We start from the raw sequence: 24270 nt of genomic DNA, 5'->3' as shown, positions 1-24270 counted from the left end.
AGGGCGCGGGTGTGGGGCTGGGGTCCGGCGGGCGGTGGGGGAGCGCTGGGGACCCCTCCGGACAGCACTGGTCTCCCCTGCCCTGCTTGGGCACCTCCTCTCCGCTCCCCTTTGTCCTTCCGGAGGCCGGCCAGGCCCAGCGCCTGCCTCCTGGGACCCCCCCTTGGCCCTGGGACCGCTCCCTGGACGGAGACCGGACCCCTTGGGAGCTCCCCCAGGCCAGCTCGGACCTCTGGCCCTGCACTGGGCAGCTAGTGGGGGAGCCGCGCCTGCCCTCTCGGGGCTGCTCCCCTGCCGGGGTGTGGGGGGGGTAGCTGTGGGTCTGAAGTCCGGGGGAAGGCAGGGTGGCCGGGCAGCCGGACGTCCCTGCCCTTCGGTGTCGGTCTGGATGGTCGTAATAGCCGAGCGCCTGCTTTCCTGGGCTGCGCGACGCTGCCAGGAGCTGGGCGTGGGGTGGGGGGTCATGGCAGGAAGAGGACCCCCGTGTTGCTATTTTCCTTGTATTTCAAGGGAGGGGTCCTTTTGCATCCGGATTTTCCCAGGACCGTGTCCGTGTCCATGCTTGGGAAAATTAATAAGCGCGGCCCCCTTCCCTGGGTGCAGTCCGGAGGGGGGAGGCTGAGTTAGGAGGTAACTTTCCGGGGGGGGGGAAGAGCCCAAGTGCAGCTGGTGGCTCCTCTAATGGGATTTATGTCCAGCTCGGAGGGGGACGGCTGCCGGGCTTTGTTTCTTTGGGGGAGAAAAGCAGAAATCAAAGCCTCTTGCGCCAGCCCGAGCCCTGCACACGGGCGGTGGTTTTGATTTGTCAAATGTCCTCGGCTAACACGGGAAGTACGAGTGCGTCCGGGATGCTTTTCTGGAATGGTTCTCTGCCAAATTGAGTGACAAACCTTTTCTTTTCTTTTCTTTTTTTGTTTTTGTGTGTGTGTGTGTTTTATTTCCCCCCCCAGTACTATGAAATGTCTTATGGTTTGAACATTGAAATGCACAAACAGGTAAGTGGGTAGAAGGAGGGGGAAATTGTGCTGTTTCCTTTCTCCCATCCCTTATCCCCCCCCCTCCCCGAATTGGGTCCCGATTCTGCTGAACGGGGGTTAGAGCGGGTGGCTGAGTCTATGCTGGACCCCGATGGAAATCTGTTGTGCTTTGGGAAGGAATTCGGATTTTTTTTTTTTCCTGGTAATTTGCTCACGAGAGATGCAAGTAGCACGTTAAGTTCTGTGCTTGGATGAGCATGCCTTGCGTGTGTGATTTTTAACGTTGCAAAATACCAGCAGCTAATGCATGGCATGCCGACTTCTTTTTTTTTTTTTAATTATTATTATTATTGGTCCAACCTGCCTGCCTTTATGGTCAGAGGTGGGACCTTTCCAGCTCTTTATTGCACAGCTGCAAAACAAACGATCACCCAGGATCCAGTCTCCAGCGCCGGGTGACTCAGCCCCATGTTTTAGACCTTGCATCTGGAAAGTGAAGCAATGTTTGCAACTCCTCTTTTTTTTTTTTTTTTTTTTTTCGGTCTGCCCTAATGTGTAACTTGCCTGAGGGAAAAACATGAAGGGCTGTAGCAGAATGTGATGTGCTACCTTGATAAGATTAAAGCTAAAGGGCCTAAAGCCTGGGCACATGATGGTAAAACTTAAAGGAATGAAGTTATTATTGAGATGAAACCTGATTATTTGTACTGCTGCTGCTGCTGCTTACCGGTTTGAAAAGTAGTCCTAATTAAGAACTTAAGATAGATAGGAGTTGACATCGGCTTTGCAATTCATGAGTTGCAACGGGGTTGACCTCAGTGTCTTTGTTAATAGCGGCGTAAATCCTATTGTCGCTATCCTGAGTAACAAAGTACTGCTAACAGATTGGAGCCCGGGATAATTTATGGAAATGCACAGCCGGCATGTGGCTTGCAATCTCTCCCTCTTTCTCACCTTGAGTTCAGACAGGCGGGCTTAGGTACACATTGGGATTTTAAACCAGAACAGAAGCCATTGATATACTGCAGCTTGGGGAAATTTTTGCCTCTCCAGACTTCTGCTTTTGTTTTTCCTTTCTGTCGCTTCTGCTCTCGCCGTGTGGGGCAGTGATCCTGGCATCGAGGGGCCTGTTGCAATGCTAGTTGGTACGTGCCTTTCGGTGAGGACTGTACAGGAGCTAGCACGGCTTTGCAGGGTCTCGGTCGGATGCAGTCGGAGACCTGGGGGGTGGATGGGGCTGGCTCAGGGATGAATTGCTGGCATGTGCTATCTGGATGCAACTGAAGGGTCTCAGATTTGCTACCTAGGTCTCCTGTTCAGTGCAGCTCCCTCTCGTTGCAGCTAATAGGGGTGTGTGTGTGTGTGTATCGAGATGGAAATAGGCCCCGAAAAGGTGGAGAGCATATCTCCTGGAGCAGACGGAGGCACGCTGCTGCTTTCTTTTCCCCTGCCTGTGACCTCCTGGCTCGCTCCAGCATCCTGTTGCTGTATCTCCCATCCATGAACCCTCTGTAACTTAAATGCTGGCTTTCAGGATGGATCTGATGCTAGTATGAATGTCGGAGAGCTGGAGGGGGGCAAGGGAAGGAGGTAGCAATGACATCTTGGTGGGATGCAGATCAGACAAGGTTGACTTGCATTTGGCAACGCACCCTTCTGATTTCTTTCTAAGGGTGCTTCGTGAAGCTCTTGGGAGGGTCTTAGAGTAGACCTTTAAAAAGCCTGCTAGCATCGAGAAGCGGGGCTGGGAGGGACCGGCGGGGGTGACATCTAAGTGCAAGCAGGATTAGGCCGGCCCAAACCATCCCAGGCAACCGTCACCTCAACTCTGCCTAAGCAGGTCCCAGCAGGGCGGCGTGGACTCGGGGCGCGTTGTGAGGCTGCACGACAGACAGCCGGTGCTCGTGGGTGGCTTTTGGGAGGAAGCAAGCGGCTCTCCGTCCTCCGGCACGGCGCGATGCGCGCAACGAACAGCGAAGCAGGTGTTGTTGGCCTTGCCAGGGCCCGGGTGGGGAAGCCGGTGTATAGATGCCGTCCCACCCCCCCCGGGGTGCAACAAGCGCGACGTTGCCGGCCGGCCGTGGCGGCAGATGTCGTGGGTGCTGCACCGCGTCTGAATCGGGGAGCGTCGGGAGGCACCGTTGCTATTGCATGATCCCCCCGGGATGTCTGGTGCTCTTGGGGCTGGGGGAAAAGGGCCAGCAGCCATGGGAAGAAAGGACTCCAGCTGCTTTTATGAATCTCGGAGCTGGGTGAGGTGCGTGAGGATGATGGATTTGTCTGGGATGACTTGGACGGGGCTGATCCTGCCTCAGGCAGGGGGTTGGCCTGGATGGGAATTTTGGAGGTCCCTTCCAGCCCCACGGCTTTATGAGCCAGCGTGGGAGGCGGGCGGGCGGGTTTAGTGCAAGAAAGGCTTGGCGGCTGTCCTGGCTGCCAAGTCTGCACCAAAGAAATCCAACCGCTAATTGCAGCGCGGGGCCCCGGGTGCATCTGGTGGAGGGTGGCGAGTCCCGAACAAACAAGTTTATCAGCTGACCTGTTTAGCGGTTGACTTGTGTTTTATCTGCACACAATCAAGTCGACTGGAGTGCCTGAATTATTCATGCAGTGTCCTGCCCTCCAGACTTGACTGCTTGTGATTACATCTGCCCGAGACAAACATTGATGGATACTTCATCTTTAAGCAAGAGGGGATTGTGTCTGTCTGCAGGCTTATATAACCCGCTCCGTCTCCTACCCCGAGCGGCGAGGGCCCGCGCACGTGTATGTGCATTTTACTGAAACGAGAAATCAGGGTAATTTCATAAGTGACTCCATAGGTAATATGCCAGGAATTATTTATGAAGCGACCGCCCTCGTTGTGGCATATGCAGCGGTGAGATGCTCCTTCTGGCCGACGCGCCCTTCGTGGTGGATCAAGCGCTGCGTTTAAGAAGATTGAACTTGGCAGATGCCCATTTTTACCGGACTGGGATTTTTTAATTATTATTAAGAAAATTGCTGCCTAATTAGTTCTACCAAGGATTTCACTCCACTCCCTTTCCAGACTTCTTTTTCCTTAAAAAAATTTTTTTTTCCTCCTTTTTGCACGGAATTGCATGCTTTCTAGATAACCTCATTGAATGGTTAATCCAGAAAAGCAAACAGCCGACCGACTGCAAGTTCAGAGATGAAACATTTGGAAGGAAAATCACCCTAGTTTCCACTTTGGGGTGGCAAAGAACTGCACATCAGGATGGAAACGAAGGGCTTCAACTCTAATGCTTGGCTGCGGAGCAAGTTTAAATCATTCTGACACTTTTGGGAGAGAATCCTGCTTTTTCTAGAATAGTCCAAGAACACAATATACTTTCCTCGCTAGCTCGTTAACGAGGAGTGCCAGCAAATAACTTGCTAAAGGCTCCAAAAGCATCCAAGCACTTGCTCAGCAGGATCCTTTCTGATCTCTTAAGGTGGAAACAAATAGTTGCCACGCAGTTTCTCGTGCTAGAGACACGGCAGGAATCCCTGCAGCCGTGTTTGGTTTTGTTTTATTTTATTTATTTATTTATTTTTTTTAAATGGACCTGTTTGCACTTTTATTTCCTAAAGTCGCCTCGTTTGCCTTCTGCTGTTGATTAATTCCATAATGACTGGTTGTGACCCCCCCCACACATCCACCCCCTCCCCGAATTTAATTCTCATCAGCAGAGCTCTCCACTTTGCTAATAATGATAGCAGCCGCAAATAGCTTTCAACATGCCATTGACAGCCTGGTTGGAGAGAGCACTTGAAATAGTGCTAGACAGCTGAAAGTGCCCATAATTGTCTACCCGAGTGAGAACCACACTGCTCAAGGGCCTTATTTTCATGTGCTTAAAGAGACAATATCCTGGTTTCAACAAATGCTTCTAGTGCTTCCCCGGGCAGGATTATTTACTTTCCCCTCCGTCCCCCTCTCTTTGATTGGGGATGCTTGGGGGGAGGGAAGGGAGAGTGAGCAACCCAAATCCTTGATTACTGAAGAGCAAATTTCTGTGAAATCAGCCTGGTGTGCTGCGTGCGCGCTGGGTATTTGCTAAGCCGGCGAGGAGAGGTTTGCTTCGCTGATGCCAATGGACCTTGGAGGCTGGACGGGAGTCGGCAGGACGGTTTCCTAAAACGTGGGCATCTCGCGTGGACCTGTGAGCTGCATCGGTGCCACACTCCACCGTGGCCACCCCGGCTGCCCCCCAGGTCCTGGGCTTGGCAAAACGTGGGCATCTCGCGTGGACCTGTGAGCCGCATCGGTGCCACGCTCCACCGTGGCCACCCCGGCTGCCCCCCCAGGTCCTGGGCTTGGTGTTGCTGACTGGCTGCAGCGTGCAGGACCGGAGTCCGCGGTCGCGGCGGAGCTGAGATGATGCCCATTTTGGGCTGGACCTACGTCGGCATCGCCGCGCGGATGCAGATCCAGCCGGCGCCTCCCGTTGGTACCTGGCACGCAGCATCACACCGCTCGAGTCTGAGCGCACCTCCCGACCCTCGTGGTCTCAGCAGAGCGACCCCCCCCAGGAATGAACTTCGGTGGGGTGAATGCCAATCCCCAGCAGACGGGTGCAAAGCAGGATTGTACCTGCCTGGAAAGTTTGCCAGGAGCTTGGAACGGTGCAGCTTGGATGCTTGCTTTGCTGTGCTCTTGCCTCGAAGTTTGGAGGCTGCAATTGCCTTTGCCGCTTGGCGTGACGGTGCTGGGAAACGTGCTGGAGTCACGGGGGACTTTGGGAGCAGATGTGTCGGCTCTTTTTCGGACACGTGCCTGCGAGACGCTGGGGAAAGGGAGCGCAGGGACTGTTTGTGGAGCAGCCGGGCAGGCTTTTACGATGGTGCAAGAGGCTGAATTTTGGAAACGAATGCATCTTTACCTTGTCATCTGGGCTCAGCCTGGTGTGGCACATCCTGCTCTGTGTATTGAGAGCCTAAGAGGCAGCTGCTGGCCCCGTATCCCGCAGCTCCTGCTGGCCCCGCGGGCTGCTCTGGACATGCCCCAGCCCCGAAGGGCTGCAGGCTCCTTCCAGCCACTTGAAGAGCAGAGGAGAGTAATGGCCTTCCTTGCAACAGGATTTATAACTGGTGCTTTGGGGATGAGCAGAGGGTTTCAGACCTGCCCGACTCTTGCCCTTGCTGCAAAGCGGTTTGGATCGGGCTGTTGGATCAGCTGCCCTGCGAGCTCCTGTCTACGCGGCTCCCTTGCACCCGGGTCAGATGGGGCTCGGTCCCTCTGCGAGGCTCTTGCTGCTGTTTGGTGCTCCAAGACTTCACTTCTGGGTCGTTTCCTCCCCATCTTTCTCCTCCAAGGGGGAACCTGGCTGTGGCAGAGCCGGTGTCCATGGAGGACTTGCAGGAGAAGGGGCTGGTGTGGGGGAAGCCAAGATGCCCGTGCCGCCCTGAGTGCAGCAGTTCAGGGCCTGCTCTCCCCTCTCCGATGAGCAGGGTACCGGCCTGGCATCTCGCCCCTCGGTGGCTCCTTCCCCCTACAGAAAGCGTGGATCGGGGGTCCCAGCCCAGCGCTGTCTTGCTCTGAGACTGCAGTTACCTGCCCTGCAGCCTTCGAGGGCTAAATTGCAGATCTAAAACCTGCTCCCTAGCAGAGCGAAGAGGAGACGGAGCGTGTGCTTGCAGATGTGGCACAGCCCAGGCCAGGCTGCGGTGGTCACGGGACCCTCAACAGCACCGGACCCTCAGCTGTTCCCTCCAGCCACTTGGGCACAGCATTTGGGGTGGCCGTGCTGCCAGGGACCTGCAGCTCTTTGCCCTGTGTGTCTCGCCACTTTCTGTCCACGGGTGAATGGCAGCTGCCACTGGGCATTGTGAGGCTGGTGTCGGAGATGGTGGGCACCCGGGGTTGTACCAGACTTTGGGTGCGGTAAGAAGTGGAAGGACCCGGTGATGGATGGAGCCGGGTGCTGAGGATGTGAATACTGATCCCCGGACCCCAGGCATGAAAGCAGCCTACAAGCCCAGTGCACGGGGGGGCTTGGGCTCGCCTCCCTCTTCCTATCTGCACCTCTTGCCTTGCTGGCCCGCCGGCTCTCCTCCTGACCTCCCCCAGTAGCCGGGCTCGGGGAACGAGGGGCCGCAGCATGAAACAACCAGGTCCTCGGAGCTGCTTACCCCCCGCAAGTGCGAGAGGATCAGGAGGAAAACCCTGGTCAGGACCAAGTTGCTCTCCCTTCCAGCCTCCGCTCTGCTGCTGTAGGGCACGAGACTGGGCAAGACGGACCTAGGTCGGACCCAGTCCATTGCAGGTCTTACGTGCTTATGAGCATGGCATGAAGGCAAAGCTCCTGCATTGCCCTCCTTCCCCCCTGGCAAACCCACGTCCTTTCTGCCCGGCGGTGCGAACTGGCGAAGCCAAGCGGATCGGCCGGCGGGAAGAGCCTGCCTCGGCGCGGGGGGGGGGATATGATTTTTACAGCCTGTTGCGGTCAAGCGAAGGTGCAATTTGCATAATGCTTGGAGGGGATTAGGTGGTTGAGGTTGCTGTGGCAACCGTGCGGGATGAATTGAGCTTTTCCTTGGCAGGCCGTGCCTGGTGGCACTCGGGGGACAGCCCTGCCGCTTTGGAGGGAGCCTCAATGACCCGGATCGTGCTGGCGGGAGGTGCAAGGCATGAGACCGTCCCCCCCCATCCCACATCCCGGCTCCCCTCCGCCTGGCCCCGGGTTGGTTGGACGTGCCGGGGGGCACCCCAGCATTAAAGTGTGCAAATAGTTGGAGGTGGCTCGATCTGATGGCCGCGGGAAAAAGTGCTCTGCACCCCCCACGGGGGTTTCTTTCTTTCCCAAAAGCAGGAGGAAAGTGGCTCTTTGCTGCCAGCCCCTGAGGTTGGTCCATGTCTGGAAGTTTGGGCAAAACATGGCTTTTTTCAAGGGGGTTGCGGGGAACTTCTCCCAGCAAAAGAGCACAGGCATCGTTTCTCCAGCACGGATGCAGCCTGCTCGAGCTTGGCGAATGCACGACGGGTCTGAAACTTTGCGTGGAGCTGACCCCATAAATATGCCGGGGGCTTTTGCTGCTCGCAGGGGCCGTTCTGGCTGCAACGAGCCATTGTTCCCGCGTCACGTGAGGACCCAGCACTGCAGGGTGGGTTACGGCGAGCCAGGCGGGAGAGGGGGGAAGCCAGCGGAGAAGTAATCACACGGAAAAGAGCAATACGTTTAGCGGCGGTCGCATCAAGAATTCAATAGGCTTCATTTGGAGGCATGCATTTTTAATGGTATTGTAGTTATATATAATTTGATCGATATGTCAATGCTAAAAGGGCCTCTAAAGAGGCTTACCTATCACGGAGCAATTGGGGAGGTCGGCGGTGCCCGTGCCACGTGGTCGGTACCCGCAGGGCTGCAGAGAAACGCCTGCCTCCTCCACGCCGGGTTCCTGTCGAGATGGCTGTCTGGTGTTCCTGGGCTTGCTTTGTCGTGTGCATCTCTGCAAAATGCACGGGGCTCTGTTTCTGTGGCATCGCTCTAGCAGCCTGGTCTGGGCTAGAGGCAATGGAGAGCCCGAATTTAGCAGCTCTAGTTGCTTATATTTCAGTGGCCTCTTTGCTCCCAGAGTGCCCTCATTCTTCCTCGCCCCCCACGAGCCTTCAGAGTTTGCAAAGTGACTCGGTTTCCCTGGGTGAGACGCGCTGAATGCTTTCAACCGAGTCATCTGAAACAGCCTGTGTGAACTCGCTGATGAATTAGGGGCTACGCAGCCTTGCTTTCCGGGAGACGGGAGCTGTCGGTCAGGCTTGCGCAGCGCCCCGGGCAGCTGGGCTACGGCAGGACCCGTCGTGGCCGGGTTGGAGCAACCTGCTCGCCGCTCGGGGGTGCTGGGCCCAGCCTCGTGTTTGCAGGTGTGAAAATGAAGCAACTTTTTTGAGGTTGCCAACTTAAAATAATCAGGCAGTGACGTCCTCTGACTTGCGTGGGTGCTGGGAGCGTCTCGTGTAAGCTGAGCAGTGGGTAGGGGTCTTTTCGAAGCGTCACTAATGGCTTGGGTACGGTTGGCAGCCACGTCGGTCCTGGGAATATGTGAGAAGCAAGGGGGCTTCGGGAGTGATATCTGTCTTTTATTGGACCGACTGAATGCCTTTCCTCAGTGACCTGGAGGCGGTGGGTGCCTGAAAGCTCGTCTAGTCTTTCCTGGCTACAGAGAGCCAGGGTAGGATTAGAAATTCAAAATAGCAAGGGTAAAAAAAAAAAATGCATGAGTGGCTTGTGTGCGTTTGCAAAGACTGAAATGATGTGCAATTGCAGCTGTCGGGACCTTCTCGAGGGCAGTCCCCAGGTTGTCCCATCCTCTTCCTCCCTTTCCAGAGAGGCCTGCAGGGAGATGGCAGAGGTTTCAAGAGCCCGAGTCTGCCGCTGCGGTCTTTGCTAGTCCATTCATCAGCCGCTGGCTGCGATGCCGTTGTCTCCTGGTCTAGTATTTCAGCCTGAAGACTTGGTTGTCTTCATAGAGCATATAAGAATTGTATATTAAGAATACATAAGAGCATAAGACCTGCCTGCTGTGGACCGGGTCAGACCCTCGCTCCGTCTCCTGTATTGCATTGCAGCAGAGAGCGGAGGCTGGGAGGGAGGGCGAGCTGGGTCTGATCACGGGGTTTTCCCCGCTCCTCTCTCACTTGCGGTCTCCAGCATTGAAGCTCTAGGAAGGTCCGATTCGGAGGTTGTGGCCCTTGCTCCTGTTGGCAGTTGCGCATTTGGGAGATGGGGGGAAAGCCAGCTCCTTCTCCACTACGTCCCCCTGTAGTGATCGTGTTCAGGCCGTGCGGGCATGGGACCTGGGCTGCATGGGTGAGGCCTGACACGAACCTTGGGAGTCCAGGGCTCCCTCTTTCTCCCTCCCTCATGTGAAGAAGAGGTGTTTTGGGGGAGCCCAGGGACCCAGGTGACTCTCTCTTTCCACATCCATGCTCTGCCACGGGAGACTGGGCAAGACGGATCTAGGTCTGACCCTGTCCGTGGCAGCTCTCGCGTCCACACATGTTGCAAAGGCAGCTCCGTGCACACGTGCATCTGATCTGCAGCATTATGAGCGTGGATGTCACAGCTGCTAGCTCCCTTGGCCTGCAGATCGGGACCTCTCGCCAGTAGCGCAGAGCTGCGGGGGGGTTGGGGTCGCCTTCGAAGAAGACCCGCAGAGAAATGCGATATTCAGAGGAATCCCCTGAACGAGGTCAAACCTGCTCCGATTCCTCCAAAGGACTCGTGAACTCTTGGACCGCCAAGTTGACGGTCTTCAGAGCTCCCCTTCGTGTAAAGCAATAGCTGAAAAGGAAGACAAGCACCAAATTGGAGCACGGGTGAACCGAGAGACAGCCAGGCAATTAGGGTCTTGTGGCTTGGATAAATGAGCAAGGCTCCCAACTCCACGTGGCACCTAGGCTTTGTGGCTCACCTATAAACAGCACCAACCTTGCATTGGTCAAATTATCTCAGGCTCTTTGATTTAAGAGGGGGCCGATGGGACTGCTGAGCTGGAGCCAACACCGCTCAGGGCTTTTTTTTTAACACAGACCCCAGCTCATTTGAGTCGAAGCACTCGGGCTTTTCGGGGGGTTTCCCCTCTCTTCATCACAACTATAAAACGTGCAGATTAGATCTGGGGGCCGTGTGTCCAGGTCTTATTTGCACCACTGAGTTGCTGGGATGGGAAAACTTTCCTTGCACTTGTGCTCAGGCTTGAGTAGAGAGCGTGCGCTTGTTTTCTTTCAGTGGGCTCCTTGTGTCGTGCGAGGGCCGGCAGGGCTGGGGGCAGCGGGTCGGGAGCGGGGGGCACCGGTTGCATGGCAGGGCAGCATTGCGAATGATTTCTCCTTGCCGCGGGAAGCCCCCCTAGCAGTGCTCAGCGCTGCCCCGCAGCCTTCGCGTGCTTGTTGCTTGTCCGCGCTTGCCGGTCCCTGCCGCTCACTGCTGTCGTCTTGTCCTTTTGCAGACGGAAATCGCGAAAAGGCTGAACACGATCCTGGCTCAGATCATGCCGTTCCTGTCGCAAGAGGTGAGAGCGCCTTCGTGCTGCGGGCGAGGGGAGGGGGCTTCATCCTGTCTGCGTGCGTGGCCTGTGGATGCGGAGGGCAGCGCCCTGGGAAGGCGGCGCGGGCAGCGCTGGCCTATGCCGGCTGGATGGTGCATGGCTGAGACCGGGGTCAGATGCAGCCTGGCGGACAAGTGGAAATGGTCTCAGGCTGGGGGAGCCGTTGGCGTGTTGCATGGCGGGGAGTCTCGGGCAGGTATTGCAGCACCTGGGGTGCCACGAGATCCTTCTAAGGGTGCCACAGGGAGGTGGGCAAACCCACCCCAGAGGCACAGGATACACCCAGAGGGTTCAAGAACGAACCCAGAGTGTCACAAACGGCTTGCCCTGCTGCGGGCCCTGAGTTTTTTGCAGTGAGAGAATTGCTCTAGGATTTTTCTGGGTCAAAAACCAAGTTGAGGTCCTCAGAGGTGGCATTTTCCAAGGGGGCTTGGAGCCTATAAATCGATGGATTTCAACCTTTTCAGACTCTGAGGACCCCCTCAGAAAACACCGGCTCTTTGTTTTCACTTGTTTTTTGACTAGATATGAATACTAGAGCTGTTCTTCTGGTGCAAAGGCCTCAGCAAGCCCACAGCAGCTGGAAATACTTTTCATAGAGTCAGAAAACAAGGGCTGGAAGGGACCTCGGGAGGTCGCATCTAGTCCGACCCCCTGCTCCAAGCAGGACCAGCCCCAACTACATCATCCCAGCCAGGGCTCTGTCTAGACAGGTCTTGAAAACCTCCAAGGATGGAGACTGGACGGTCACCTTGCAGGGGTCATCTGGCTCCCAGTTGTCTTCCCTGCCTGGTGCAGAGGGGCTGGACCCGATGATCCCCCGAGGACCCTTCCAGCCCCTTGCAATCTATGAACAAGGATGGAGACTCCTTAGCCTCTCTGGGGAGCCTGGTCCAGTGCTTTACTACCCTCCTTGTGAGAGGTTTTTTTCCTAATATCCAGCCTGCTGCAGCTTGCACCCATTGCTTTTGTTCTGCCCCCACGGAGACCAGCCCAGCTCCGTCCTCTTTGCAGCCCCCCTGCAGGGAGGTGAAGACTGCTATTCAATCCCCCTCGGTCTTCTCTTCTGCAGACTCAATCAGCCCCATTCCTTCCACCTCTCCTCAAATCATATGACCCAGCCCCAAAATCCTTTCCACTTTAACACTCTGGAGTCGTATTTGACACTGCTGGGTTTATCTTTGCGCCCACCCGATAGTGCTAGCTGTGCACCCCCTGAAAGGATCCCGAGACACCCCAGGGTGCTGCAGCAGCCAGGCTGGAAACCGCTGCCCGCTGGCGGGACTGGACATCCCTGCTCGGCAGAGACGGGCATAGCGAGGCCCCGCCAGGCACGGTGGCAGACGTGCAAGGGAGCTGGGCTTGCACCCAGTGCTCACACCCTGCTCTGCGCTGGGTTGACCCAGTCCTGTGCTGCTGATAGCAGAGGGGCCCAGGCCTTGCATATGTGCAGCCTGGTCCTGGTCCTGCTCCCCTCCCTGCCTGGCCAGGGCTGTCCAGATGCAGCGGGTCCTGCCCAGAGCTGCTTTTCACTGTAATGGGGCTTGGTCCTTGTCCCCAGCACCAACAGCAGGTGGCCCAGGCTGTTGAGCGCGCCAAGCAGGTGACGATGACCGAGCTGAATGCTATCATCGGGGTACGTGGACTTCCCAATCTGCCTCTCACCGTGTGTATACCCCTTTTATTCCTATCATTTACCATGGCCAGAGGCAACCCTGCACTTAGGTGGTTTGGAAGAAGAGCAGCTAGCATGAGGCCTCCCTTTTGGGGCTCGTAGTCACTGCCCAAGGGCTCCAGGCTACCCCCGGCCATGCGTGGTCGGAGGCAGGGAGGGCATCTCTCTGAGCCGGGTTGGCGAGGGCCCTGATCCTGCATGCATCGTGCTCAGCCTTGCTGCTGATAGCAGAGCTGGGCTCCGGCAGCGCAGGGGGCGGAGAAACCGTTCTCATCACTGCCAAAGAGCTGAGCCACGGGGAGGGGGAAGCACGGGGTGACGCCGTATCCCACCCCCCTCAAATATGAGCGCTCGGCTCTGCAAGTCGGGTAAAAGGGGCGAGGTGGGGACCCCTAAATGACGATGGGGAGGGGGTCTATCTAGCAGGCATGGTGACGGGAGCCCTTCTTCCAGCTGCCTGAGAGCAGGGCCGTCTCTGTTTGTATTGTTGCCGTGATGTGCTGTGGCCTGGGTGGAGTCGGTGATCCATGCATCGAGTTGCTCGCGCAAACCTTACGGCCCCTTTTAATGACGCACGCCCGAGTCTTTAAAAGACGAGCGGTCTTCTCGCCGTGACCGAGCGACGTCACGTGGCGCGCTGGATGCAAGCTCTCCTTGGGGTGAAGTCCCAGAATAGGCCTGGGGAGGGTACTGTATTTCCTCATATACAACACGCCCTGGAGTAAAATGCTATCCGTGTTTCTGAATGAGGGGAAAACTAAAGGTCGCTCCTTGTATTTAGTTGCTGAGCTGCAGCAGCGAGGGAGCTGAGTCTGCTCGCCCTGTCCGCCTCTCTTGTGGCAGAAACGGCTCTTACCGTATTATTTGACATATCAGGCGCAGTCCCATTTCCGGCAGCTATTTTTGCACAACAGGTGTGTGTTGTACGTGGGGGAATATACAGCATTACTGATTCCGAATCCCAGCGGGACACGGAAGAGCTCAGTAGCGCGCCCCGTCCTGTTTGCACAGAGAGCAATGGTGAAGCAAGGCCAAGCCGGGCTCCTCCTCGCTTCCTTCCCAAACAACCTATGTCACCGTTGTCCCGTGACCTGTTCCCAGCCTGGTGTGAATGCGTGTGCATGCGTGGGTGTGCTCTTTGTCGTGGTTATCTGGCGCTTTGGGGGAATGAGTGGAGGTTCCCGGTGCCTTCTCGAGTCGATGAAAGTTGTGGGCTGAAGCTACATGCGCTGGGGGTGCGGTGGCCAGACGGCACTGTGCCGGCTCCCTGAAAGTTGCTGCATGTGTGCATGAAAATGTGGGGGGAGAGGAAAGGGGTTGCTTTGAGCTGCTTCTCTGTCCTGTCTAGGGGGCACCGGGCCGGGCAAGGTGGGTTTGGATGCCCCCCGGACGAGCGGTGCGTGTCCAGCCTCTTGCAGATCCTCTGTGCAATGGAGCCCTTGGTGGTTGGGGTCTAGCGCTGGCAGCGATTGGACGACTAGAAATGTAACACGAGCGGTGAACCGCGAAATCGGGGAACAAAGGCACGGAGCGCCGTGTGCATAATCCGATTAAAAGCCCTTGGCCTCTGCCACCGGCCTCGCTGGGCTCCCCAGTGTCGGGGAAGCTCTCCCGCCCTGCACGACCCCAGGCATCCCTGCGGTGCAGCGTCCGTGGGTCTGGGCATCTCCAGCAAGCTCGGCCCTTGGTTCGGGGAACACGGCATGGCTGCAAGAGCCAGCACGGCCCGCGTGCGCCAAGCCAAGGGGCTGAGCACCCTTTGCTCAGCTTCATTGCTGGTTCCCGGGGTGGTCGAGCAGGCGTGAGAGGTCTGGGGTTGGGAGAGAAGCTGCTGAGCCCTGCTGTAGCTGCATTGGCTCCCACTTGGGGCTGCTTGGACTTTTTGGCCACTTTAGGTCAAAATGCAGGGCTGTGAATGTCGCCGTTGACGGCTGGTGGTTTTGCACAAGCTGAGTTGGACCTAAAGGCTTTCCCGGGCCGGGGAATTTACCCATCGCTAGGCAAACCGTTCCCACTGCAATAGCTGATGGCATGGCGCTGAGGGTATGGGGTGACCCACCGCAGCGCGGGGGCAATGACCAGCCATGCAGTGGGGCAGGGTGGGGGTCTCACGTGTGCTTCCCCAGGGTCTAGGGGAGTTGGGATCCCATGGAAATAAGGGCCGAGCCGACACAGGACAGCACTAGGAGAGGAGAGCAAGAAGCACATCAAGTGGAAATCAGCCCGAGGATTGTGTAGCGATGCGGGGAGATGATGGGACCTGCAGCCAGGCGAGCTGTGGGGCCGCCCTGGACTCTGTGCCCCATCCTGCTGCCCCCCCTGGCCAAGCTGGGGGGGTCAGTGTTGGTATTTTAAGCCCAGGCATCACTGCCAAGAGAGGTTTAATACCCTAGTGCCTGGCTCCTGTGCCCATCTCCACCCCTCGCAAGCCGTCCCCACCACGGCAGGGTGATGGCTCCTGGCCTGGCTTCCAGATGGAGGCCACCCCCCGGCACGTGGCTTGCCCCGTGCAGACGGAAGTAGGCGTTTGCACAAGCACGGCAGCAGAGGCGAGGGGTTAGAGCAGCAACCGCAGCCCCCGTGCACCCGGGCCCTCAGCTGCAGCCGTGGGTGTGAGCTGTGGCCCCCGCCCCTCGCACCTCCTCCAGGTGCTAGTTTCAGAGCAGGCAGAGGCTAACCCCAAGCTGCCGGAGGAGGCAGCCCTGCAAAGTAGCCCCACGTGTCCAGGCAGTGCCTGGCTAAAGTTATCCATGTGAAAACGCCCTTCCTATTGCTCCGCTGCTCGAAACCCCGGGCTCGTGCCGTCCCCGGGGGGAGCGTGAAGCACGATGAGACTGCACGCCTGGGAGCTGGTCTCTCTGCTTCCCTGGGGCGGAGGTTTCTAGGCAAGAAGTTGGCTGCATGAGCCAGGTGGATCTGGGTTCAGGGGGTGGCTGGAGGTGCTGGGATCGCTGCCTGCTGGCTGGGCCCCGGGGAGCTCGCATCTACCCAGCCCCCTGCCCGAGGCAGGGTCAAGCGTGTCTTATCCAAGTGCGTATCCAGACTGTGCAGGGCTCCCTGGGGGGCTCTGGGTGGGATGGGCAGGCTCCAACCCCCCACTGCTTGCCCCGCACACGTGTGGTCCCAACACGCAGGGATCAAGGGGCAGGCTCCAACCCCCCACTGCTTGCCCCACGCACGTGTGGTCCCAACATGCAGGGATCAGGCCGGAGGGGAGTCTGGGGGCTTGGTTGGTTTGGGTGAGGATTTCTGCTTCCTCCTTCCTTGTTTGCATGCCTGAAGCATCTGCACACTGCGAAGGGTGACACCTGTCCTAGAGCTCGGGTTTTCTTGTATGTAGGAATTGCAGGAGGACGGCAAAAGGGAAGGAGTTGGGGCTGTTGCACAGCCCCGGGGGCTGCTGGAGATGCAGGGCATCCTGCCATCTCCGCTGGGTGCTCACGTCCCCATTCACCCTGGCCCTAGGAGGGGCTCTGTGTGTGCAGCCGCGTGGCAGGATGGCATCCCTCTGCCCCCGTGCACCCTGGCTGCCCCGGGGCGGGGGGACCCTCGCGTCCAGACCTGGCAGCGTGGAGCTGTCGGTGCTGAATCCCAGCTCTTGTGTGTGCTGTGAGCCCCCCCTGAGCTGGAAGCAAGGGCAGGGCCAGACCTGGGGGAGCGCTGGTGGGCTCCACAGGCTGCCGGGGGGTCCCTGGGATCGGACAGGCTTCCAGCACATCCAAATGACCACATCCAGGATCCAAGGAGACTGCTGGCTGTGTGGTTTTCCCCACCCTTTGCATGGCAGCGCCAACACCGGCTGTGCACCGAGATCCCCTGGAAAGCCCCAGAGCAGGGACTTGGCCATGCACTGGCTGGGACTCGGCACCAGCTCCTTGCTGCTCGCGTGCATTTGCAACGGGGGCGAGGGCCCTGTTTTTTTTCTCCCAGAGCAGGGACTTGGCCATGCACTGGCTGGGACTCGGCACCAGCTCCTTGCTGCTCGCGTGCGTTTGCAACAGGGGGGCGAGGGCCCTGTTTTTTCTCGGCCCCCACCCTCCTTTCTTGCCCTGATTTCTTCTTTCTCCAGCCGGCCACGGGCAAACCGGTCCGTGTCGGGGCCAGCTGGGCCAGGCAGCTTCCAAAGCGCCCTGGGGGGGAGCAGGGACGGTGCTCAGATCCAATTACTGGCCTGGCCGGCGCCGCCCGTGGCTTGCGTCCATGCTCGTTACGGGCAAGCTGCGGGCAGTAAACACGTCAGCTCATCGCGTCTCACTTGTTAGCAGCCGGGGTTAGCATGTGCCGCTCTTCTGCGGAGGGGACAGGACGCCCTGATCTGCCGGCAGCCCCGTTCCCTCCTCTGCGGGCTTGGGATGTGCCGTGGCAGCGAGCCTGTCTGCATGCCTGAGCCCTCATGCCCTGCCCCGCTGCTGATGCACCCGGGGACAGCTGTCTCGGCCTTCCCAGCATGCATGCTTAATCCAGCTCTGCCCACGGATGCTGGCAGGGCCAGCCCAGGCACCCCGGATGCTGGCAGGGCCAGCCAGTGCCCGCAGCACCGAGGCAGGCTGCAGCGTGGCTCTGTCCCTGCTTTAAAGCCTGCCCTGTCCCGGGTGCAAGGAGCTGTAGCAGGGCCGTGGCGCCCCCGTCTCCCGCATCCTGGAGCCTGCCCTGCAGCCAGCAAAGAGGTCTCCCATCCCAGACACCCACCTCCCCGTGGTCCAAACGCTTGCCAGCCACGTTACCCAGCTGTGCCGCAAAGCCCGGGCCAGCTCTGGGCAGGATGCAGGGCTTGCAGAGCTTGGCCACTGGCATCTGGCTCCCAGGGGGATGGGCTGGGTCCTGCTGGCTTTGTGGAGCGGAGGGTGGCTCAGCGCTCGAAACAGCAGCGTGCACGCGTGTGTTTGTGTGTGCATGGCGTTATGAATGTCGGGCACCTCCCCAGCCATGCTCGTCCACCTGGCGTGCCCCAGACCGTGTCTTTCAAGGAGGGGGCCCGGCCGGCCGGGTGGGCACAGGACGGGGCCGCCTGGCTCTGGGTCCCGGGCTTGCCACGGGGGGAGCCTTGCAGCGTGCGCTCCCTCCCTGAGCCCCAGAGCTGCTGCCGACGCGCGGGACTCGCTAACGCCCCTTCTCCTTTCAGGCCGCGGGGCCCGGCGCGGCGACCCCGCGTCACCCCTTTTGTTTCCGGCGCGGCGCAAGCCCGGCCGTCCCCGCGGCCTGGCGCTCCCCTTCCCGCCGCCCACCTTACCGCTGGTTGTATTGCAGCAACAGCAGCTCCAGGCACAGCACCTCTCTCACGCCGCTCACGGGCCCCCGGTCCAGCTGCCGCCTCACCCCTCCGGCCTGCAGCCGCCAGGGATCCCCCCCGTCTCCGGGAGCAGCTCGGGGCTGCTGGCGCTCGGCGCTCTCGGCAGCCAGGCGCACTTGACCGTCAAAGACGAGAAGAACCATCACGACCTCGATCACAGAGGTGAGACCCGAGCCCCCACCGCTCCTCGGGGCTGCCCCCTGCTCCCTTCTGCCCTCGCCGGGGCATTTGTACCTCCTCTTGGAGGGAGCTCCACGATGCAGGCCTCTAGCCTGGGCCCTGACGGGACCCCATGCCCTGATCCTGCCTCAGCCTGCTGCAATGTGGGTAGGGCGTGGGGGGTCCTTGGAACTGCTCCCCGTCCCCGCGGCTAAGCCTGGCGGGACTAAACCAGCAAGAGAGGCCGCGGTGTAAAACCCCTTCTCCATGTTGCGCGTATTATGCAATTCGCTGGTTAATTGCTCAGTTAATTTAGACCGGCTATACGTGCAAAGTTACTGCCACGCCATAAACGGGTCCGACCAGCTCTGAAGTTTGAATCATAGACAAGGAGGGCTGGAAGGGAGTTCGGGAGGTCGCATCCAGTCCAACCCCTTGCTCAAAGCATGACCAGCCCCAGCTACAATGCATTGGACTCCAGATGTGGCCTCCCCAGTGCCGAACAAAGGGGAAGAATCACGTCCCACAATATGCTGGCAGTGCTCCTACTAATGCTGCCCAGGGATGCCATTAACCTAGGTCGCATCCAGTCCAACCCCTTGCTCAAAGCATGACCAGCCCCAGCTACATCATCCCAGATGAGGCTTTGTGTAGATGGGTCTTTAAAACCTCCAAGGATGGAGACTGCACCACCTGTCTGGGTAGCCTGTCCCAGTGCTTCACCACCCTCCTTGTGAGTGTTTCCCCTAATATCCAACCTCAGCTTCCTTCCCAACATCCTTTCTGCAGTGGGGGCCCACAACTGGATACAGGACTCCAGATGTGGCCTCCCCAGTGCCGAACAAAGGGGAAGAATCACGTCCCACAATATGCTGGCAGTGCTCCTACTAATGCTGCCCAGGGATGCCATTAACCTGGAAAATTAAAAAAGAGTTAGAGCTGGAAAACGTGCAGTGACTTTATAGCTTTTTTCGCTCCAGCTTTAATTCACAGGTGTAGCAGGGTGTGAAGAGGCAGATGCTGGAGAACACACCCCACAATAAATGGGGGCTTTTTAAATGTTTCCTACCCTGTGGGGGCCCAGGAGTGGGAAGATGACTGGGGGTTGAATAGTAGAGAGGGTGAGAGCAGCCCGGGCTGTCTTCTCCCACGGGTCCCCCGGGCAAGGGGCTGGGTTGGGGACGGTGGGGATGGCGCAGGGCAGGCATAGCCAAGGGGCAAGTGAAATACCAGCCTGAGGCGGGGTGGGGAATCGGAGCAGGGTTCAGTTTTACAGGGTGCCTGATACGGTAAAGGGACAAGGGAGGGTATTGCATGTCCAGGCCTTTCCCCATGGCTCGCTTGTGTCAAGTGCCGTGGGCTTGGACAGCGCCACCGTGCAGGCTCCACTTCCCTTGCAAAAGCCCCTTCATGGGGCCGTGCACCGTGGCGGGGAGAAGCCAGACACGACATGGTGGGGTTGGCCATAGATGTGGCAAGTTAGGACTGCCAGAGCTGAGTGGTCCAGACAGCCCCCTCTTTCACTGTCAGAAATCGGCCAGGTGCGGGAGGCAGGGTAGAGATGCACCTTATAGAGATGCATAAGCTTTTGCGAGCTTGCGCTCACTTCATCCGATGCTGCACGTGCGCCGAAGCCAGCGACGCTCCCTGCCAGCATCCTTGGTTTCCAATGGCTATAAGAAATAAGAGGAAGGAAAACTTGTGCTGCTTCCATACACAGTGGTTGCCTTCATGTTTCCAGACCCTGAATTTCATTTCCCCCCCCTTGACCTTCCAGCTTCTCAAGCAACCTAGGCAATCCCATGGTTGTGCCCTCCCTCAGCGAGATGGTTGCAAGCCCTTACCAAATTGCATTTCATTTCTTCTTTTTGGGTTTCAATTGCCAGCGATCCAAGGGAAAACAGGCCCGTTTAGGTAGAAATGAATAACGAAACCGCCAGCCTGACCGCATCCCCTCCGTGTAGCAAAGCAGGTCTTTGTAGTCCCACAAAGAAGGGCGGCCGGGACGGTCAATAACTTCTCCCGGATTTATGGCTCGGCTCGGAGCGTGTGAATACTTTAGGTGCCTGCCATTTCCTTTTGTATTGCAGCGCGTTTCCCCTGTTCGCTGTTTATTTTGCCATCTAATTCCCTTTGACAACAAGGGGGGGGTAGGCAGCAGGACAAGGGAAATTAATTTTAAAACGAAGATGAAAAGCACCAGCTCGGCTTTGATTGAGCGAAGCCAGACGTCCCTACGTGACGGGGAGCGGCGAGGTTGGTTTTCTATTTTTAAGACTTATTTGAACGTGTTTTATTTTTCTGTCTTCTCTTTCTCTTGGCTGTGACCCTGCCTCTCACCCGGGCCCTGTTCCCAAAAGAGCGCGACTCCAGCGCAGTAAGTACCAGTGTATGATTTTATTTTTTTGTGTCATTTTGGGTTGTTTTTTTTTTTTTTTTTTTTATTTTAATCTCGGCGTCTGATCTCTGTGCTCTTTTCCTTTATCTATTGTTTTTCAGCACAGGCTTCCAGGTTCAGTCTCCTAAATGATCTCGGCTGGACAAACTGTTTAAACAAAACAAAAAAAAGGGGGAGGAGGGTGGGAAGAAAAGCAAAGCCAGCTGGTGCGGGTGGGTGGGTGTGTTAGTGCAAGCAGCGTGTGTGTGTGTGTTTGTGCGTGTGCATGGGTTTGGTGGCACAAAACACAAACACGCGTGTTTCTGCCGGTGGCTGCGCTCTCCGCAAGCTCGGTTTTAAATCTTTTTTTGATGGCAGCTGAGTTGAAGATTCGGTTTCAATTGACTAAGCGTGGTGAATGAGCGCAGTCAAGTCTGGAGGGATAAAAATCCTTGCAGCGATTAAGAAAGCTATTTTATTCCTGATCACTGTTCTATTATCTTGGGTCATCTAATCTGTCGGGATGGCTTTGCCTATTACATTGTGTTAAGTAGGACTTGGAAGGTCAAGCAGTTAACTAACCATCTAAATAGCAATGGTGGGGCCAATTGTTGCCTCCAGCAGTGCTTTTCCTCTCCCCACCCCCAGACAACTATGCATTAATGGCCATGTTTAGTCCTCATTGCATCTTAAAGATGCAATCTGGCGCTGAGCAAAAGGGAGGAAAAAAACCAACCCCTTGTAAGTGTAAAGGGAAGATTTTTGCAGGGCAGAGGCTGAGAGCTCACCCCTTTATTTATTTTAAAAAGCCTCCATCTTCCCAAGCCAGCATCCCTTGCATCCTACCAGCTTCAACCATCTCCCTTCCCCCCGCCACCCTGCTTTTTGGGCCGTAGCCCAAGGTACACAATGCTTTCTGTTTAAAAGAAAAGCTGGCAGGACAAAAAACAGTTGAGTCTTCACTTTGCAGTGATTTCCTGTCATCCGTGTAGAGCCGACTTTCACAGCGCAGAGGCCACAAATGGGCCTTTTGAGAGTCAAATGCAGATGGAAATAAAAGTGCCATTTAAAAGGGGGGTGGCGGGAGGGAGAGGAGGGTTGTCCATCATTAACCTGCTTGTTAGGATCCTCGAGAGCAGTAAAGTGGGGTGGGTTTCTACATGAGAGAAACGTTTCCTATATATATATATGTATAATATATATGTGTGTGTGTTTTAAAAAAAAAAAAAAATCCCCACCGGGGATTTAATGCGCACGATAATCAGAGCCGAGATTCATTCATATTTTCCTGGCCTAGCCTGAGCAATAAAAAATATTTAGTCTCTTGGCTGCATGCCAGGCGGAGGCTGAATGGATCGATGGCTCTAAATGCTTGACATGATTCTCGGGTAGCTGCAAGGTTTTTCAGCATGACTGCCTGAGAAGAAAGGCCCCGGTGTTATCCAAAGCTGCTTATTGGGTACGGAGGAGAAACATGAACTGCTTTAGTTCTCCTTTTCAAGCAAAAAAGAAAGGGAAGCAGAGGAGCTTAGAAACATTTCTGCTTAGCATGGGGTGGCAGGCACTCTCGACGGCGAGGGACGGCGGCTGTTGCTGCCGCCGCCGGTAGGAGCTAATTGAATTGCCTCCGCATCGGAGCGGCCTTGTTCTGCAGGGCCAGGGCCGCGGCCGAGCCGCGCAGGGTTCGAAACTTCCAGCTTCGCGCTGCCATTTAGCTCCGGGCTCAGACTTGGAAGACCGAGCAGATGGGCTGGTTGCAGGGCTTTGCGGTGACCTGTAGCTCCCCGGGGACGTGAGCTTCGTGGCATTGCAATGGCCCAGAGCTGCGGCCACAGTTCGATGGCATGGCGAGAATGCAGTTCCTATGTGTACTCTTGGGAGCACGTCTGGGATGAGATCCTGGCTCTGCAGGGCCCAGGAGAGGCTTCCCCAGGGTCAGGGTTTCCACCATTGGTTTTGGCAAGGCACTGGCCTTTATCGGCCCTTTTACATGTACTGGGGGAGAGGCTTTGCGTGCTTGAGTCATGTTACTTCCATGCTCCCGTGTGCAAGGAGGCAGGGACATGGATACAAGCTAGTTGGGGCGAATGGATCGGTGGCTGCAGCTCCTTGGATAAATGTTATATAATTCCCATCCTCCCTGAAGGTTTTTCAAAGGAGAATTTTTTAAATGCTCCCTCCCTGTTTTCAAATGCCTTACCCTGAGACTGGCTGAGGACTTGGTGATGCCCCCAGGGTCCTCCCCCATGCAGCAGATCACAGCCCGAGATGGCTCAGAGCTTGAGATGACCATCACTGAGACCAGCCCAACTCCATCCTATTTCGAACCCCACTGCAGGGAGGTGAAGGCTGCTATTCAATCCCCCTCGGTCTTCTCTTCGGAAGACTAAATCAGCCCATTTTCTTCAACCTCTCCTCACCAGTCCTGTCCCCCAGCCCACAACCATTTTCATTGCCCTTCACTGGACTCTCTCCAATGTGTCCACATCCTTCTATAGTGGGGGGGGCCCACAGCTGGACACAGGACTCCAGATGTGGCCTCCCCACTGCTAATAGAGAGGAAGCATCACTGCCCTCCATCTGCGGGCAACGCTTTTACCAATGCAGCCCAGGATGCCCTTAGCCTTCGTAATAAACCACACAGTAAATGTTTCCCAAGTTGGAGAGGGCCGAGGTGGGGGGAATCGTGACGAGTCGGAGAGAGGTTGCAGCCGCTGTTTCTGAAAGCTGCTGCCTGTGATGTCTGGCCAGCAGAAGCCAGTTCCTCAGGGTTGCTTTTCCCCTCCTTCCCCGTGTTGTTTCAGAATAACTCTGTCTCGCCGTCGGACAGCTTGAGAGCCAGCGAGAAGCACCGGAGCTCCACGGACTACAGCATTGACTCCAAGAAGCGGAAAGCCGAGGAGAAGGACAGCATGAGCCGATACGTGAGTCGTGAGCACGTGCCCCCTTGCCCGAAAACCAGGGGTCCCGCCCGCCCCTTGCAGCACCAGCTTACTAATGGTCTTACTATTGGCAGAAAGTCCCCAAACCCCTTGGGCCCTAACTTGACTCCAGGTGGGGCGGCTGAGAGCTGTTTTCCCCGCCGGGGAATAGGGTACAGCCGGCGCCTCTCATAGCATCACTCCTTGCTCTGCATTTCAGGACAGCGACGGCGACAAGAGCGATGACCTGGTGGTGGACGTCTCTAACGAGGTGAGCCCGGCCGTGTGGGGATGCTGTGCCCGTGGGCAGCGCCAGCTGGGCCAGGGTGGAAAGAAACCCCTATCTGCGCACTGCGTCTTTTCCTGGCCTCTCTCCCAGGATTGGGGCCAGTTAGCCCGTGCTGCTGGCAGTGCTGAGACCCCTTCTTCCCCCAGCTCAGCTCAGCTCCCCTTTGAGACCAGGCTCACCGCCTTCTCCCTCTCTTTCAGGATCCCGCCACGCCGCGCGTCAGCCCAGCCCACACCCCCCCGGAGAACGGGATCGACAAAACCCGGGGGCTGAAGAAAGACGCGCCAAACAGCCCCGCCTCGGTGGCTTCCTCCAGTAGCACCCCCTCGTCCAAGACGAAAGACCTGGGCCACGTAGGTGGCGTGCGGCGGGAAGGGACACGGGTGGCGCCCGGGGTTTGCTGCGGGCGGAGACCCCCGTCTTGCTTTCCCGGGGGGTGACGAGGCCTCGGAGAAGCCTCGCTGCCCTGCCGGTCTCATCCTCCCCGTTTCCTTCCCCTTCCCAGCACGACAAGTCGTCGACGCCGGGGCTC

The 24270-nt window shown here is 57.3% G+C and overlaps 1 protein-coding gene across 1 annotated transcript in view; it reads left to right on the top strand.

Moving 5' to 3' along the window:
* The window catches only part of LOC102387040 (transducin-like enhancer protein 3), a 33865-nt gene that overhangs the window by 540 nt on the left and 9055 nt on the right, over positions 1–24270 (top strand). The window contains exons 3-9 of the mRNA XM_025214186.1: positions 10856–10991; positions 12589–12663; positions 17950–18154; positions 20512–20528; positions 23333–23452; positions 23670–23720; positions 23939–24091. Of these exons, the coding sequence (XP_025069971.1) occupies positions 10856–10991; positions 12589–12663; positions 17950–18154; positions 20512–20528; positions 23333–23452; positions 23670–23720; positions 23939–24091 (757 nt within the window). The remainder of the gene's footprint in view (positions 1–10855; positions 10992–12588; positions 12664–17949; positions 18155–20511; positions 20529–23332; positions 23453–23669; positions 23721–23938; positions 24092–24270) is intronic.

This window comes from Alligator sinensis, unplaced genomic scaffold (genome assembly GCF_000455745.1).
Source record: "Alligator sinensis unplaced genomic scaffold, ASM45574v1 scaffold334_1, whole genome shotgun sequence".
Lineage (NCBI taxonomy): Eukaryota > Metazoa > Chordata > Crocodylia > Alligatoridae > Alligator > Alligator sinensis.
The sequence above is the reverse complement of the archived record's forward strand: the minus strand, read 5'-3'. Positions and strand labels throughout refer to the sequence as shown.